This window comes from Chinchilla lanigera, unplaced genomic scaffold (assembly GCF_000276665.1).
Source record: "Chinchilla lanigera isolate Chin_1 unplaced genomic scaffold, ChiLan1.0 scaffold00026, whole genome shotgun sequence".
NCBI lineage: Eukaryota > Metazoa > Chordata > Mammalia > Rodentia > Chinchillidae > Chinchilla > Chinchilla lanigera.
In genome coordinates, this window is record NW_004955427.1 from 22,431,451 (window position 1) to 22,447,499 (window position 16,049).

The 16,049-nt window shown below is 37.9% G+C and overlaps 1 protein-coding gene across 3 annotated transcripts in view; it reads left to right on the forward strand.

The window, feature by feature from the left end:
- The window catches only part of Sec22a (SEC22 homolog A, vesicle trafficking protein), a 66,598-nt gene that overhangs the window by 41,899 nt on the left and 8,650 nt on the right, over window positions 1–16,049 (forward strand). The window contains exons 6-7 of one of the 3 annotated variants that reach the window (XM_013515190.1): window positions 10,847–10,912; window positions 14,880–14,970. The exons of 1 other annotated variant lie outside the window; for it this stretch is intronic. In XM_013515190.1, coding sequence (XP_013370644.1) covers window positions 10,847–10,912; window positions 14,880–14,909 — 96 coding nt within the window. In that variant the 3' untranslated portion in view covers window positions 14,910–14,970. Of the gene's footprint in view, window positions 1–10,846; window positions 10,913–14,879; window positions 14,971–16,049 lie in introns of those variants that run through there. One more of the 3 variants, XM_005386526.2, reaches the window with a different exon arrangement.

Here is a 16,049-nt window from a genome sequence, read left to right on the forward strand (position 1 = left end):
TATAATTTCTTCTTTAATTTCATCTCTGACCCATTGTTTGTTCAGGAGGGTGCTATTTAATTTCCATGTGTTTATGAAGTTCTTGTGGTTTCTTTTGCCATTGATTTCCAATTTCACTGCACTATGGTCCGATCATATGCATGGGCTAATTTTGATTCCTTTGCATTTACTTAAGCACGGAGAACAGGTGAGTATTTGGAGCAGAGGATTCCTAGATCAGTGAAACTCTTTTGTGTGTTATTGTAATGGTGGGTTCCTGTCATTGTATATTTTTTAGAATCACAGAATGTGTAACAAAGCATGACCCCTGTGTAAATTATGGACTTTAGTTAATAATAGTATATCAATATTGTTTTATAATTTGAGTAACAAATATACCACACTAATGCAAATTGTTAAGAGGGGAAACTGTGTCTGTGTTTGTGTGTGGTGTGTGTGTGTGTGTGAGAGAGAGAGAGAGAGAGAGAGAGAGAGAGAGGGAGAATGAATATGGGAATTCTCAATAATGTATACCCTAAAGCTCTAAAAAGTAAGTCTATTTTTAAAAGTCAGAATCTAAAACAGACTCATTGAGGAAATAACATGTTGAGGAAAACTGGAAAGAAATGAACATTCTCACTCTGGGATTTGATTAAGTGTAGTTGCAGTTAGCAGCTGTTAATGTACAAACTGTTGCACCTAGCCCACTCTTAAAAGTGGTGGAGCTGGGCATGGTGATGCCGCTAGTAATCCCAGTACTCGGGAGGCTGAGGCAGGGGGATCATAGTGAATTTGAGGTCAGCCTGGGCCACATAAGCGAGTTCAAGGCTAGCCTACACTACATAGTGAGACCCTGTCTCAAAAAAAAAAACCGCCAACAACAAAAAAAGTGATGGATTGGAGCCAGGTGTGGTAGTACACCTATAATCTCAGCACTCTTGGAAGCCGATGCAGGAGGATGGCAAGTTTTGAATCCAGCCTGGGCAATTTAGTGACTTAGTAAGGCCCTGCCTCAAAATTTTAAGAAAGGGGCTGAGACTGTAGCTTAGTGTGAAGGCCTTGAGTTTAATCCCCAGTACAGGGAAAAAAACGTGGATTGGGCCTTCTCTGCCCCTAGAGAGGCTGAGCCTTTCCCTTTGCTCAGGCCAGTTGAAAACATTGGAGCCCCACCCAAAAAGGAGCCCAGGTTCAGGAACCTGATTCATGTTTTAAGATCTGTGTGTGCGATTTTGTGTTTCAGGACAGTGGTCATTTTGAGAAACCCAGTAAGAGACAGATCAGGCCTCTGACCTTGTACCCAGCAGTCTTTGCCAGCTCGAGCCTCACTCTTCCCTTCAACTATTTGGCTAACTGAATAATGCAATGTTTCATTTTTTCATAAATAAACTCTGGAAGGATAAGAAAGTCATATACATGGTGGGAACTGGACAGATGGGGAAATGGAATAGGAGTAAGACTTTTCACCAAGTATCTTTTTATGTATTGTTTTTACTTTCTTTTTTTTTTTGGTTTTTCTCCGGTACCGGGAACCAAACTCACGACCTTGCACATGCCAGGCAGGCGCTTTTGCCGCTGAGCTAAATCCCCAGCCCCTGTTTTTACTTTCTAAACCATTTAAAAATTACTCAGATTTTAAGTAAGAACAATAAATATTGAGCTGGATGTGTAAGTCAGTGGTACAGTGCTTGGCTAACAAGTGCAAGGCACTGGATTTGATGCCGAGCACCTCCCTGCAAAAAAGAAAAAAAGAAAACATCATTTTCTTTTCTATCTAGTCAGTAAGCCAAGGAGAAAAAAAAGAGACGATTGTTAATCCAACTTAATTGGTAGATTTTTCAAGTAAAAATTTCAGGAGAAAGAAAGTATTTTTGTAGGGGTTAGGAAGAGAATGAGCATTTTCTGTGTGTGTGCTTTGTTTTTTGGTTTGGTTTGTTTCTTTTGTACTGGGGATTGAACCCAGGGCCTTGACGTTTAGCTACATTGAACTACATCCCCAGCCCTTTTTATTTTTAATTTTATTTTTATTTTTATTTTTTGAGAGAGGATCTCACTATGTTGTTCAGTTGTCCAGGCTGCTCTCAAACTTGCCATTCTCCTGCCTCAGCCTCTCAGAGTGCTGGGTGCCGAGTGCTGGGTTCCACTACGCCAAGCTTCTGGGCTTTTATAGTTTCTTCCTAGCTCTGTCTTAGATTCTGCATTTTTTTTATAGAAGCTTCAGGGGATTTAGGAGGGGATGTGTTTTAAATAGTTTATCATAACTGATAGTAGGGGGTGAAAGAGGAATGAGGTAAATTGGGGAAAAGGCTGGATTGTTCTTTTTAAATTATTTGCACACTTGTGTGTGCTTGTGTCTTTGAAGATGTATTTTTCTGACGGATGATAGGGAATCCTTTTTTCTTCACTGTTGACCTAGATCACATTCACTCTCGTGGTATTTGTTTCTTATCTGATCCAGAAAATTATGAATTGGCCCATATAGGATTTTTAGTTCTCTGGAAAATAGAGGCACGTGACCTGCTCCTGTGTTCCCTTAGCAGTTGTTGCAGATTCTTTTTTTGCCCTTGCCAAATGCATGCCCTGCACACTCATGAGTGATTGTTCCTAAAACAGACTCACAGAGAGGAGAGAAAACCAACAGAGTGCAAAATTGGAAGGGATGCAGTCTACAGGACGCTCGTCTCCCACAGATTTATTTTGTTTTGTTTTTTGTGAGGGTTGAATCAAGGGCCTTTACACTGAGCTACATCCCCACACCTCTTCTTTTATTTTGAGACGGTATCTCACTAAATCACTAAATTGCTTGAACTTGCACTCCTCCTACCTCAGAGTGTTGAGATTCCGCCCGGCTACCCATAGTTTTAAAAAATTTTCCAGCAAATTCTGTTCCTCTCGGCTATGAACCATTGCTTTTGGAAATTCACTGGACCAGAAGTTGAATGCCACTGTTCTAGTTTTGGGGGACCTTATTTAGAGAAAAATGTGGTGTGTGACTGGTGCTTAGAAATGCGTTTCCTTGTCTTACTATGAGAAGGAGTGAGAGAACATGCTAAAGTGTTAGAAGCATCTGCCTTCTGAAATTTCTGAATCCTATAAGGCAGAATGACAAGCAAACGAAAGGAAATGTCAGAGTGCAAATAAATGGACACACCGATAAACTCAAGAGTTTTAAACATAGTAGTTTAGGGATGCAAAATAGACTAATTTTAGCATGTACATCCTTCATCCAATTTAACCTGAAAGAAATACATACAAAATGGATGACCTGAGGTCCCTCACATTAAATTTTCCCTCATTAGAGTCTATTTTGTTATTGTTCATGACTTGTGTTGGATAAAATGGCTTTTTTATTTTCACTAAAGCCATTAGATTTAAAACACTCTTAGTCTTCTCTCTAGTTTATCATTATATTTTGTGTTAAGAATAATCTCTATAGTCACATAGATAATTTTTTGGTCAGTAAAAATAGCTGTTCTGAGGTTGACTGCTATGTAGACTTGCACGCATACCTTAGGACACAGGATTTAAACTTTTTTTTTTGTTTTAACACTACCTGCAGTGGAGTTTTTCAGATCATGGTGGTGATAGGCAGAAAGGTTGTGCCCAGATTAGGTGACCTCAGTCTTTTTCTGATTCTTATGAGAAAGGATACATGTGAGGCATTCTTAAGTGAATGGATGCACCGTGAGACCATAATATTTAAGTGAAATAAGTCAGGTACACAAGCTTAAATATCATATGGTTTCCCCTATATGAGAATTCCCAAATAAAAGATAGATAATAGGAAGTCAGGATATCTTTTTCACATGGAAAGGAGACAAAGAGATGGAGCAGCGGCAGATGGGAGGGGTAGGGGACAAAAAAAAGAAATAAGAGGTATTAGGTACAGGTACTGACATCCTACAGTAAATGTAATCATTGTGTACTGCAGACATGCACTAATAAAAATTTTTTAAAAACAGTAAATGATTTATTTAGGAATAGATCTGCCTGAAAATATGTAGTCTATTTCCTGAGTGAAGAACACATAGATATTAATTTGCTTTTTTAAGACCTTGAATTCTAAGTATTCTTTTTGAGTCTGTAAATGATTGCTACATTTATCTTCTGATATGTAACTTTATACTTAAGATACATTTAAATCTGAGGATCCACATGAATTAACATTTCTATATGTTGTTTAAAGATTCGTCATCAGTTTTTTTCTGGATTTATAACTCGCCCTTGGAGTGGTAGTAAGGGATTTATTAAAATATGTGGCACTGTAGTTTTTCTTTGGCATCTGACTTCAAAATGAAGAGGTTTAGGATGAATGTAGGTTTTTTTTAAGTTGGTAAATTGGATTTAGTCTTTACAGTAATGTGTAAATTAGGTTGTTTTCACTTACTCCCTTTGTTCTGAGTTTAGAGATGTTAAAAGTTTATTGTTAATTGACACCTCATGAATGCATAAGCTTTTATCACGTTGGCTTATATTTCACATGTTCCTTTAAGGATCAACCTTGGAACAGTGATATTAATTAGGATGATACCAATCTAGAAATAATTTGCATATGGTACATTAAAAAAAAATTGAGTCATCTGATATAGCAGTAGAAATGCTAGCCTGGAAGTCAAGTTATCTGTGCCCCATCTGTCAGCCAGTAACTCTGTGACCTTAGATGTGTTACTTGACCTTCTAGGCTCTCCCCTCCTGTTCTGGAGGATGGTGATTTTAGATTACAGAAGGGCTGATTCAACACTAGTGTTTTAAGATTCTCTCATTCTAAAATTGTTTGTAATACCTAGCTACTACAAAGCGGAAATAATCAGCTTGTTTTATTTCTTGTCTTATTTATTTACATAGATTTGTTAACCCCTGTAGAAATTACCTACCCACTGAAGGTCAACAGAAGTTTTTGATTTATTTAGTGGCATAATATCAGTGCTAAGATGTAGCATTTCTATGCCTTGTAGAAGGAATAAAGATATTTTTCCTTGCTCTGTACTCATTCATTGTTAAGGAAATGATGATTTAAAATATCTCCAAATTTTCTTTGATACATATACATTTGTTTACAGTATACACTATATATGTTATAGTTGTGTTCTTTGTTATTTCATGTCACAAAAGAAATATTTCCTAATTATTGTAAACATTTTAATAGGATCATTCTAATACTTGTGTAAGTGTTGTGTGAGGCCTTTATTTACCTTCATTCATAGTTTTAAAAATGCTACCCCTTTGTTGGTTTTCAGAGCAGTACACTGATGCCCGATCATTCCTCAAAGGTGAATAGTGGTGTTTGTTACATTTTTATTTGAACTCCTTATCTGTGCCCCTTGCTTCTCCTCTGTCAACCCCACTCCTGTTCTCCTTGGCTCTCGTCCCTCTCTTTCCCCACCCACTCCCACTTCTGTCCCCCTCCTAACCCTTGCCCACCTTTCCTGAGCCTGTACCTTACCCTCACTACATTTCATCTGCTTCCTCTCCAGACGCTCCCTTCCTTCACCCTGCTGTTCTCTGAAACAACACAGAAAAGCCTCTTAACTATGTTCCTTCCTAAGTGTTTTGAAAGAGTAGGCTACATTTGTTTGCCATCTTCCTTACCCTCTGTTTTCTTAGTCCACTGTCATCTCTTCTGGGCCCCTGTGATTCTTAAGCTCACTGGTGTCCTTCTGCTTGCCAAACTCTATAGCCACTCTCTCTAGTGGCCTCTTCTCATCTGTCCTTCACGTCTTCCTTTAAAAATAACTCCTTGTTTAATTTTAAAGAACATTTACTTTGGAAAGCCTAGATGAAAATAAAATAATAGTTTGATATATTACCTTCTTGACATGCTTTCATTCCTTCATTTCCATGCAACCATTTTTACCATTTTTATTGTTGTTTTCTTCCTGTTGTTCAATTTATATGATAAACTTCTTCCACTCTGCTTTGAATGTGGCATTCTCCATTATTCTGTCCCTGGCTTTATAGTCTTCTAGCTCTTCATCTTCTCTTTGGATACTTTCACAATTACTTTTTAATTACTTATTTATTTATTTTGTCTTTTTTTTATTTTAAAGAGTAAAAGAAGGATAACATAATAATGGGGGGCTTACCAAATTACAGACAAAGTGGTAGGAAATTATCAATGGTTATTGTTTTACATATTGTTATCTACAAGATAGTTTCTCAGGAAAACAAATAGACAAATAATAGTGAGTTACAGACAAAAGAGGTAGGAGATTATCAATAGTTGTTGAACTATACTTTGGTATCTTCAAAGTGGCTTCTAAAGAAAATAAATAGAGCTATACATGAGTGACCTATTGAATAATCATTAACTATTCTCAATGGATATTGTAGGAAACACATAATAATAAACATGTATCCATTTACAAAATAGGATAGGAACAATACAAACATTACAGAGTTATGGATAGATTAGTAGGAAAATATCAATGGCTGCTGTAATACACGGTGGTATCTTCAAAGTGGTTTCTCAGGAAGACAGAGATGTGCAAGAAGGATCTAACAAGTAGTTACAGCCTAAGGGTTGTCAAAAATAGCATATTACCTCCTCACCAGTGACTCCTGTCACTGAGGTGTGATGGCTGGAAGGAAGGCCAGGATTGAAAAGAAGGACTGAGAGACTTGCACCTGTGTCTAGCATCAGGCTAGGCTTCTTGTTCCTCCATAGTCATGATTACCCAGGGCTCCTCCATGGAGATGATGGTCTGGCCAGAGGGAGAAGGCAGAGTATGCCCCAAGCCCTCTCATTCCTGTTGGACTAACTGGTGGGATGGGTCTGAGCTCTGGGGCCTCCACTTCAGAGGGCAGACCGATCTCCAGTGGTCACCTTTGCATTCAGGGCATGGCCCATGGGGCCTCTTAGGGCAGTTCCTCTTGAGGTGGCCTGGCTTTTAACAGTGGTAGCAGATGAATGCAGTCAAGTTCTTCTTGGGGCCCTGGGAATCAGATTTGGGGTCTGTTTCTCTTAGTGCTGCAGCAAAAGCACCTGCTTTTTCTCAGTCTCTTTGTTTTCTCCCCTTGGCCTCCTCCTCGTCATGGCTATAGAATACTGAGGAGGCAATTTATTTTGTCATTTTGAGACAGTCTTACTGTGCAATTCAGGCTGGCCTTAAACTCACTTTGTAGCCCTGGCTGGCCTCAAACTCACTGCAATCCTCCTACCTCAGCCTCCTGAGTGCTAGAATTACAGGTGTGCTCCACCATGCCCAGCCACAGTGGCTTTCCAAAAAAGTTAAGTGTACACATATACACAGCAAATATGCTCATGGTAAACTAACTCTTTCCTTCCTTTTTTGTTGGGGAGACGTGTTGGGGATTGAAACAGAGCCTTACAAACACTAACCATAGAGTGTATCTCTGAGCTACACCTCTACCCGCTGCACCTGGTAATTTGAAAAGCAGTATAAGTTGATTATATAATTTTCACCTTGAAGTAATTCTCTTCCCATTTCTTCTCCTTAGAGTCAACTACCTGTGTATCCTTGTAGAGAAATTACGTGCTAGATACATTCGTCTCAGTATATATTTATGTAATTATTATTTTTTGGGAGGGGGCAGGGTTTTGCTATGCAGTTCAGGCTGGCCTTGAGCTCACTTTGTAGCCCAGGCTGGTCTCAAACTTGCAGTGATCCTTCTGCCTCAGCCTACTGAGCAGTGGGATTACAGACATGCGCCACTGCACCCAGCTTTGTAATTATTCTTTTAAAATTATTTTATACAAGTGGTGGTTAGTCTTAATACTGATTTGCATCTCTTTCCCTAAACAGTATGTAGATCACATCATATCAGTACATAAAGATCTATTCCTGTCTTTTCAGTGGCCACGTGACACTTTTTCCTTTGTGCTCGTCTTTCCTCCATGCTGTACAACACCTTATCTTTAAAGGGTTCAAGCCCACAGAAAATTTTATTTAAAGAACAATGCAGTTAACATCACTTGTATACCTACCTTTCTTTCTTCCTTTTTGTTTCTCTTTTTTGCTGTATCATTTGAAAGTAAAACTACAAGTATCATTACAGCTCATTCAGATATTATTCAATATGTATGTCTTAATGGCTAAGACATGCTCTTACATAAGCGCAATACCCTTTTCACACTAAAGAAATTTAAGATTGATACAGTACTGTCTAGTAGAAAATCTGGATTCGCATTTCCACAGTTGCCTCCAGATGTTCTTTATAGTTTTCTCCGCACTTCTGCCTTCCCCTTTTCCTCCCACTCCACTCCCCCACATTTAGGAGCCAGCCAAGAATTAAGACTTGTACTTGATTGTCATGGGGCCTTCCTTTAACAACTGTTTAGGTATATGACTACCAAACTAGATTTCCTAAAGCAGACTTAAATATCTACTAGTTTGGCGGTCTCACTGGCAACTCCAAAACAGTATGTCTAGAATGAGTTTAATATTTTTGTTCTCAAATTCTCTGTCTTCCTATAATCCCAGCTTAGTACAGGATGCCATTCAGTCATTGCCTAAAGAAGAAATGTTGGAGTCATCCTAGCCTGTGCCCTCTCTGAGACTGCACGTTACCCACTTTGCCCAAGTTCTGCTCCTGCCTTGTCTCCCTATTCATCCTTTGAGATCCAGGTCAAGCTTGACTCCCTTTGGGAAACGTGCTGACTGTTTCTTCTCCAGGCAGAATTAGATACATCTCCAGTGAGCCCCACACCATCCACTTTACATACACTTATCAGTTACCAGGCTGAGTGGAAATGGTTGATTTATGCTCTGCCTTAGTAATTAGAGAGTGAGCTCCTTGAGTTGGTAAGGACTTAATTGCTTTCTGTGCTAGGTCTGGTAACATAGTACTTGGCTCATAAGTGCTTAATGAATGGAAGAATATGTTTGTAGACCATCTTTATCAAGTAGAATTAAAGATTTTCAAAGCCCAATTCAGGTCAGCCTGTATTTATTGAATTCTTACTATATACACAGTTTCATGCAAGTACTAAGATTTATTTTCTGCCTTCAAGAAAAATTAGGCAAACAACTATAATCCCATCACTTTGGAAGGCTGACACAGGGGGGTTGCAAGTTTGAGCCCAACCTAAGTAACTTAGTGGCTTAGGGAGACTATCTCAAAAGAAAAAAAATCTAACTGAGGTAGGGTCAGTACACTGAAAATGTAAGCAATACTGAAAGATAATGTGATTATCAGATGAGTGATAGAGACAGTAACCACAGTAAGTGACTTAGTGAAGGATTTTGAGCGCTTACTGTGTACCAGTTCCTTCATATTTGCACATGTTATTTCACTTGATCTGTACAACTTTTAGTTTTCAAAAGAACAAAGTAAGTTAAATGATCGGTCTGAAATAATACAGCTATAAGTAAAGATTTCAACACAGGGCTGATTCTAGAAAGATGCTCTAACCTGTCTGTTCCAAAGGTAATTAAAGAGTTTTAAATGATATTGTAAATTTAGAGTGAGAATAATATCCAAAAAGGACAGTGATTAAATTACGGTATATCCTGTAGTGAAATCATACATGCTGTGCTTGGGGAATATTGACTATCTTGGAAAGTGTTTATGATATAATATTTACAGTTTAGAATACAGTATTAAGGTTTCTGATATAATATTATAATATGAAGTACTAAAAGCCAGCATACAAAAGTGTTGTTCCATTTCTTTAAAATGTACGCGTGTAGAGATTGAGAGAGGGAGACAAGAGAGGAGAGAAGGAGGAAATACATGAAAGGACTAATGGTTGTGAATTTCTTCTTTGTATAATGTATATTTTCCACATTCTTTCCCATGAACATGAACTTTTATAATCAGAAATAAAGGTCATTTAAAAAATAAAGGACTAAAAAAACAATCAAGTGGAACTTATTTAAGGTCTTAGAATTATTAAAGTGCGGAAGTTTTGTGTTGACCTTCCCAGCCTCTGAGGTAGAACTAGCCTGAACATCCAGACAGATTAATAGTTCCTATTTTAGGATCTCACTAGGATAAGCAAGGCACTCACTCTCTGCTGCACACACAGTTCTGTGGCCCAATAAGCAGGGCCAAAGGAATTTCCTCTCTATCCTATCTTAGACATAGTCATGAGAGACCTTCCTGTGTCTTGTGGAAATTTTCATTGTATAAATTCATTTTTTTCTGAGATAAGAAAGGGGCCAAATTTAATATTTCTGTGTTAAGAAAATTTAACCCTATCTCAGTTTTTAATGTTCTACTTCATAACTACACTGAAAAAAGTTGATGGATATGTATATTTAAGAGGAACCAAGAACAAATAGAAAAGCATTGGTGGTTCATGCCTTCATTCGTTTTCTTTTTAAAGAAATGTTTCATGTACAATCCAGCTTTGGTTTTCCTCTGGGTGCTTGTTTTCTAGAATTGCTCGTGTGGCTGACTAGTCCTGATTTTTCTCACTGGGATTTAGCACACTCTAGTGGACAGTAACCTTTCAGTTTTCCGTTTTTCTAAAATGTCAGTTTACTTTATTGGACAATTCAGTGATGTGCTTCCTCGATAGTAAAGTTTGTCAATTTTTATGAGTCAAGTAGTGACCCTCATGAGCAGGAGTAAGTTCATGCATTTTTATGTGGTTTCTTTAGCAGGAAAAAGAGGCTTATTGCATTATGGGGAACTTCCCCCAGGGGTTTTCATTTTTCTCTCAGGTGAAATGAAATTGAGGGGGACAGCCAAAACACAGAGAAGTATCGGTAGTCTTCCCTAGCCTGCCATCCCTTGGATCTTGTAATGTATTTTATGTTTCCATCTTAGGACTCTAGAGACTTTCATATATCACTTCATAAAAATTTTGCCTGTGCACACCTGTTATCATGTCCTGGCTTGGTGGATTATTTTTTGGAAATAAAGTCCCAGCAGAAAAAAAGAAATCTTTTATTTTGTTTTTTAGAGTGATGGTGAGGATTTTAACTACATCATTGCGTTTTTCCTTGGAACAGCAGCCTGCCTCTACCAGGTAAGTCTTCTTCCATTTTCAGGGCACACTGTCCCGTGGTTGGCTGTTTCGAGTATCAAGTCAATAATTGCCTGGGTACTTAAATAAAAATAATGTCTGAGTTCTTTGCCTCCTTTAATTTAAGCCTCTCTCTAACTTTTTGACCTGCCTCTCCATTTTGTGTGGACATAGATCCCAGTGAACTTAATGTTGACCTTTGTTCTGTGAATGTCAGTGGTGGTACATCATCTGCTGCGACAGTCAGGCTACTTCTAGATTTTCAGGTGACTGATGATTCAGCTTCCAGTCTCTGCCTGCACACCAAGCTGAGGAGCTTGGACCCTGGGGAAAGTCTTTGACTAGGGAATAATGCAACAAAATCAGTGTTTAATTTAGCAGTGATTAACGGGATTCTAAGAGCAGAGAGGTTAGAGGCACGACAGTTAGTTGAGAGGTGATGCTGTTAGTACAGGCAGAGAGTAATGAGTGCCTAAAGTGTGGTAATGACAGGAGGGGTGGAAGAATTTTGCCCTGGAGAAGGAAGACTAAGATTTAAAGACAGAGCAGATGGGCAGCTTAAGGAGGTAAGAGGTTTTGCACCTGGGTGATATACACGGTAGCAGTTGCACTTCCCAGGCCAGAGGAGGCACAGATTGGCAGAGAAGGAAGGACTAACTATGCCAACAGCCAAACTCAGAATGTTTGTATTACACATGTTAGAGCAAACAAGGCCTTTTGACCCTACTTTTATAAGTGCCATATTTCTCTGGCCTATATAGAAAAAGGCTGGCAGATTCTGAGGTACAAATGTAAGGCTACCTGAAATTCTACAAATATCTTTAAGGAAATATTTGAGGAATATATGCATTTTAATTTTATTTTGTGTAAATATATATTAGAAATTTTAGTTTCAGTGGCTCCATTTTTAAAAATCTTCTATTTTTTTCTTAGCTATTTAATATTATCTTCAGAACTTTTCTGTCAAATTCACAGGTTTCATTATAATATATGACATTTCATCCAACTAATATGAAAACTTATCTTTGGTGATGTCACACAGTGGATTAATTTTATGAAATATTCTTATGTAGATTTTCCACATTAATTTCTACAGTCCTGTCCTACAAAGGACATTATCTCATACTTTAAAATGGGAGAGCTGACTCAGACAGGTTCAGTGCTCTCCCCGAAAGTGGGAGAGTCTAGGCCTCACTCTGGATTTTAAGTAACAGGTTTTATTCCATGACACCACACTGTCTCTAGACCAGAATAAATAAGGGAATCATAATTTGCAAATTTTTAGAATGTTATAAAGTTATAGATGTATGACTTTGATTCCCATGATTTCATTAGATTCAAAAGCAGTGTATTACTTTAAAATAATTTTGTGAATAATCATTCTTGTAAAATATAAGCTTTGGTTACTTTGTCTTACTAAAGTAATAGTAAATTCTTAATAATAATGGCAAAATGTACTGACCTTTTACATTGTGTTTAGGCCTTTGTTTGTTGCACTATCAAATCCTCACAGAAAGCCCCACATCAATCCCATTAACATCACCATTTTTCACCCAAGTCTAGACAGTTCTTATAACTTGTTAGTACCGTAATTTGAACCTTTATGTGTGGCTCTGGAACCGTCTTCTTGACTACCAGGCACACATCTGTATTTCCCAGAACAGCCTGGAGTTAAGAGTTACCTCCTGGCTCAGCAGTGTCACTCAGTTGTTTTTCTATTTCAGAGAAGTAGATAAATTCATGCTTTAAGAAGAAAAGCAAAAAACCAATTTTCTTTCTACAGAGAGGTGTGAAACTGCCCGCTTTCCAAATAAGCTGAGCACAGTGATGATAACACTGTTTTTTCCACAGTTACATTTTACCGTATGACATGCTGTATCTCCAGTCGTCAAGATATGTTTTAATAAATTAGGTCAGACCTGAGAGGCTACTACTACATGGTTCATTGCCATTTTCTTCAGGGTGTAGTTGCTTATGGAAGCACAGAGCTCAGCCAGATAGGACTAACCTTGATACAGAACATTTCAAACGAGACCAAAACAGCAGAGGGTGCCTAGCATGCTTGAGGCCCTGGGTTTGGTCCCCAGTACTGCAAACGAAACAAAATCAAATAGGAAAGCAAAGGAGAGAAAGTAGAGATTATTCCATTTCCCTCATTGTCTTCTTTAGAAAGGGCAGGAAATTTGAAAGATTAGCACACTTAGAGCTGTCCATTGTTCATATTTTGCACTTCTTCCCTAAACTGTCTTTACATGTGTATGCACATAGTATGTATACGGTTGTTTATAAAGTATGCTTCAGACAAATGTGTGTCTGCAGTTGTTTTTCTTACTATACTTTTTAATTTGAGATAATTGTAGCCCTAATAATACTATCCTACAGAACTCTAAAACAGTATCTCAAGCAGAATATGAACACTGACACAGTCAAGACAAAACATTCCTGTCTCCACAGGATCCCTCTTGCTGGCTTTAGTATGTTATATAAATGGAAGTCTGTAACTGTCTTAGTTCAGTCTGCCATAACAAAATACCAGAGAGAGGGTAGTTTAAGCACTACACATTTATGTCTTATAATGGTGGAGCCTCAGAATCCAAGATCAAGGTGCTGGTAGATGCACTTTTTAGTGAGGGCCTTCTTCCAGGCTTGTAGAAGGATTCTTTATTGTCTTGGTTACTTTTTTTTTGTTGCTGAGATAAAATACCTGACACCCAAATTAAGGAAGGAAAAGTTTATTTAGCTTAGTTTGTGGAGGCTTCAGTCCATACCTGGCTGGCTCCAAGGCAGAGTGGCACATGATAGTTCTTGGTGGCAGAAGACAGCAAAAGCGACAAGAGCAAAAAGGGAGGAGCAGCAGAGAGCAAGCCTCTTTCCCTCCCTTACACTGTATGCAAACTACCCACCCCAGAGCATATGTAGCTCTTACACCCATAATCCCAGCATTGTACCATGGATCAATCAAAAACTCTCAAAGCCCACCCCATGACTGCATGAGGCTTTGGGGAGACATCCAGACACAAACCATAACACTTGTGTCTTCATATGGCAGAAAGAGAAAAGATTAGTTTTCTCTTCTTATAAGGGCACTGATGCCATTATGGGAGCTCCACTCTCATGATCTCATCTAGACCTAATCACTCCCCCATAACCCTGCCTCCTAATTCCAACATGTTAGGGGTTGGCTTTGACATGTATGTTTTTGTGTGGGAGCACACAGATATTTGGTTCGTAGTAACCTTTTGTGATTGGCATCTGTTTACTTAGCATACTTCTCTGGAGAGCCCTCCAATTTGTTGAATAATCAATTGTTTATTCCTTATTGATGAATAATACTTTATGATATGGATATACTATCATTTCTTTAGTCACTCATTGAAGGATATCTGATATTTCTAATTTTTGGCTATTATAAACAGCTGCGATAAATATTTATGTACAAGTTTTTATATGGGCATAACTTATCACTTCTCTGAGATAAATTCAGGAATTACAGATGTTGGGTTATGTGGGAGTTGCATGCTTAGCCTTATCACAAAACTAACAAAGTGAGTGGTGGCTCATGCCTGTAATCCCAGCCCTCTGCAGGCTAGGACCAGAAGATCACTGAGTTCAAGCCCAGCTTGGGCTACACAGTGAGTTGAAGGCAGCCTAAATTACATAATCAGGCACTATCTCAAAAAACAAACGAACAAACCCTAACAAAATGTTTTCCAGAGGGGCTTTTGCATTTTACATTCCCACCAATAGTGTTCAAGTGATCCTGTTGCTCTGTAGCCTCATCAGCATTTTGTGTTGTCCCTGTGTTTATTTTAGCCACCATTTTAAGTATGTAATATCTTATGGTGGTTTTAATTTGCATTTCCTTAATGATTAATGATGTTAAACATCAATTCATATACTTACCATCTGTGAAATGTCAGTTCATGACTTTTGTACATTTTCTTTTTTTGTTTGTTTGTTTTGGTACCAGGAGTCGAACTCGGGACCTTGTGCTTGCTAGGTGCTATATCCGGACCCCATTTTTGTACAGTTTTGATTGGATTCTTTATTTTTTACTGTTGTTGTTTTGAAGCTTTTTTAAAAAAAGAATACCTTATATATTCTAAATACTAGTGCTTGGTGAGATGTATAATTTATACCTATCCATTTCCAATCTGTAACTTGTCTTTTTATCCTCTTAACATGGTCCTTCCCAAAATAAAAGTTTTTAATTTTGATAAAGTTTATTTGATCAGTTTTTCCTTTTATGGATCATGCTAAGTACCCTGCCTTGCCTCAGATTCTGGTGATTTTCTATTTTTTTCTAAAAGTTTTATAGTTTTACATTTTAAAGATGTTGATCCATGTTTTCTAGGAGATGTAAAGTGCAGATTCTCCCTGCCCCCTTGGCCTATAGGTGGTCAGTTGCTTCAGCACTATTTGTTTAAATGGTTATTTTTTTCTCCATTGAGTTGTGTTTGTACTTGAAAATTTAGGTAGGGATATTTGTGTGGTAATGTTTCTGGGTTCTGAATTATGTATCATTGGTCTATGTGTCTATCCACTATAGACACAGTCCTGATTACTATAGCTATATAAGTCACCTTAAATTCAATTTTGTTAACAGCACTATTCAAATCACGTGTTTCATACTGAGTGAATTATGGTAGTTTATGGTTTTTTAGGAAGTTGTCTATTTCATCTAAGTTATCAAATTTATGTATGTAAAGTCTATCGTAGTATTTCCTTATTACCTTTACAATGTCTGTAGTATCTGTAGTAATATCTCCTATAGTGATATTGATAACCTGAATTCTCTCTTTTTCTTGATCAGTCTTGCTTCTGTCATTTTCAACTTCACTGGTCTTTTTTGTGGGAGTGGTTTTTTCCGGTACCGGGAACCGAACTCACAACCTTGTGCTTGCCAGGCAGGCGCTGTGCCACTGAGCTAAGTCCCCAGCCCCTCACTGGTCTTTTTGAGTAACCACCTATTAATTTTGTTAATTTTAATACTGTTTTTCTGTTTTCAATTTCAAATTTCTGCACTTACTGAGAGAAGAGTATTGAATTGATGGTTTTTCTTTTCATTTTAGTTCTACTTTTGTTTCAAGATTGTGCAGCTGTGTTTGGTTCATATACATTTAGGATTGCTGCCTTACCT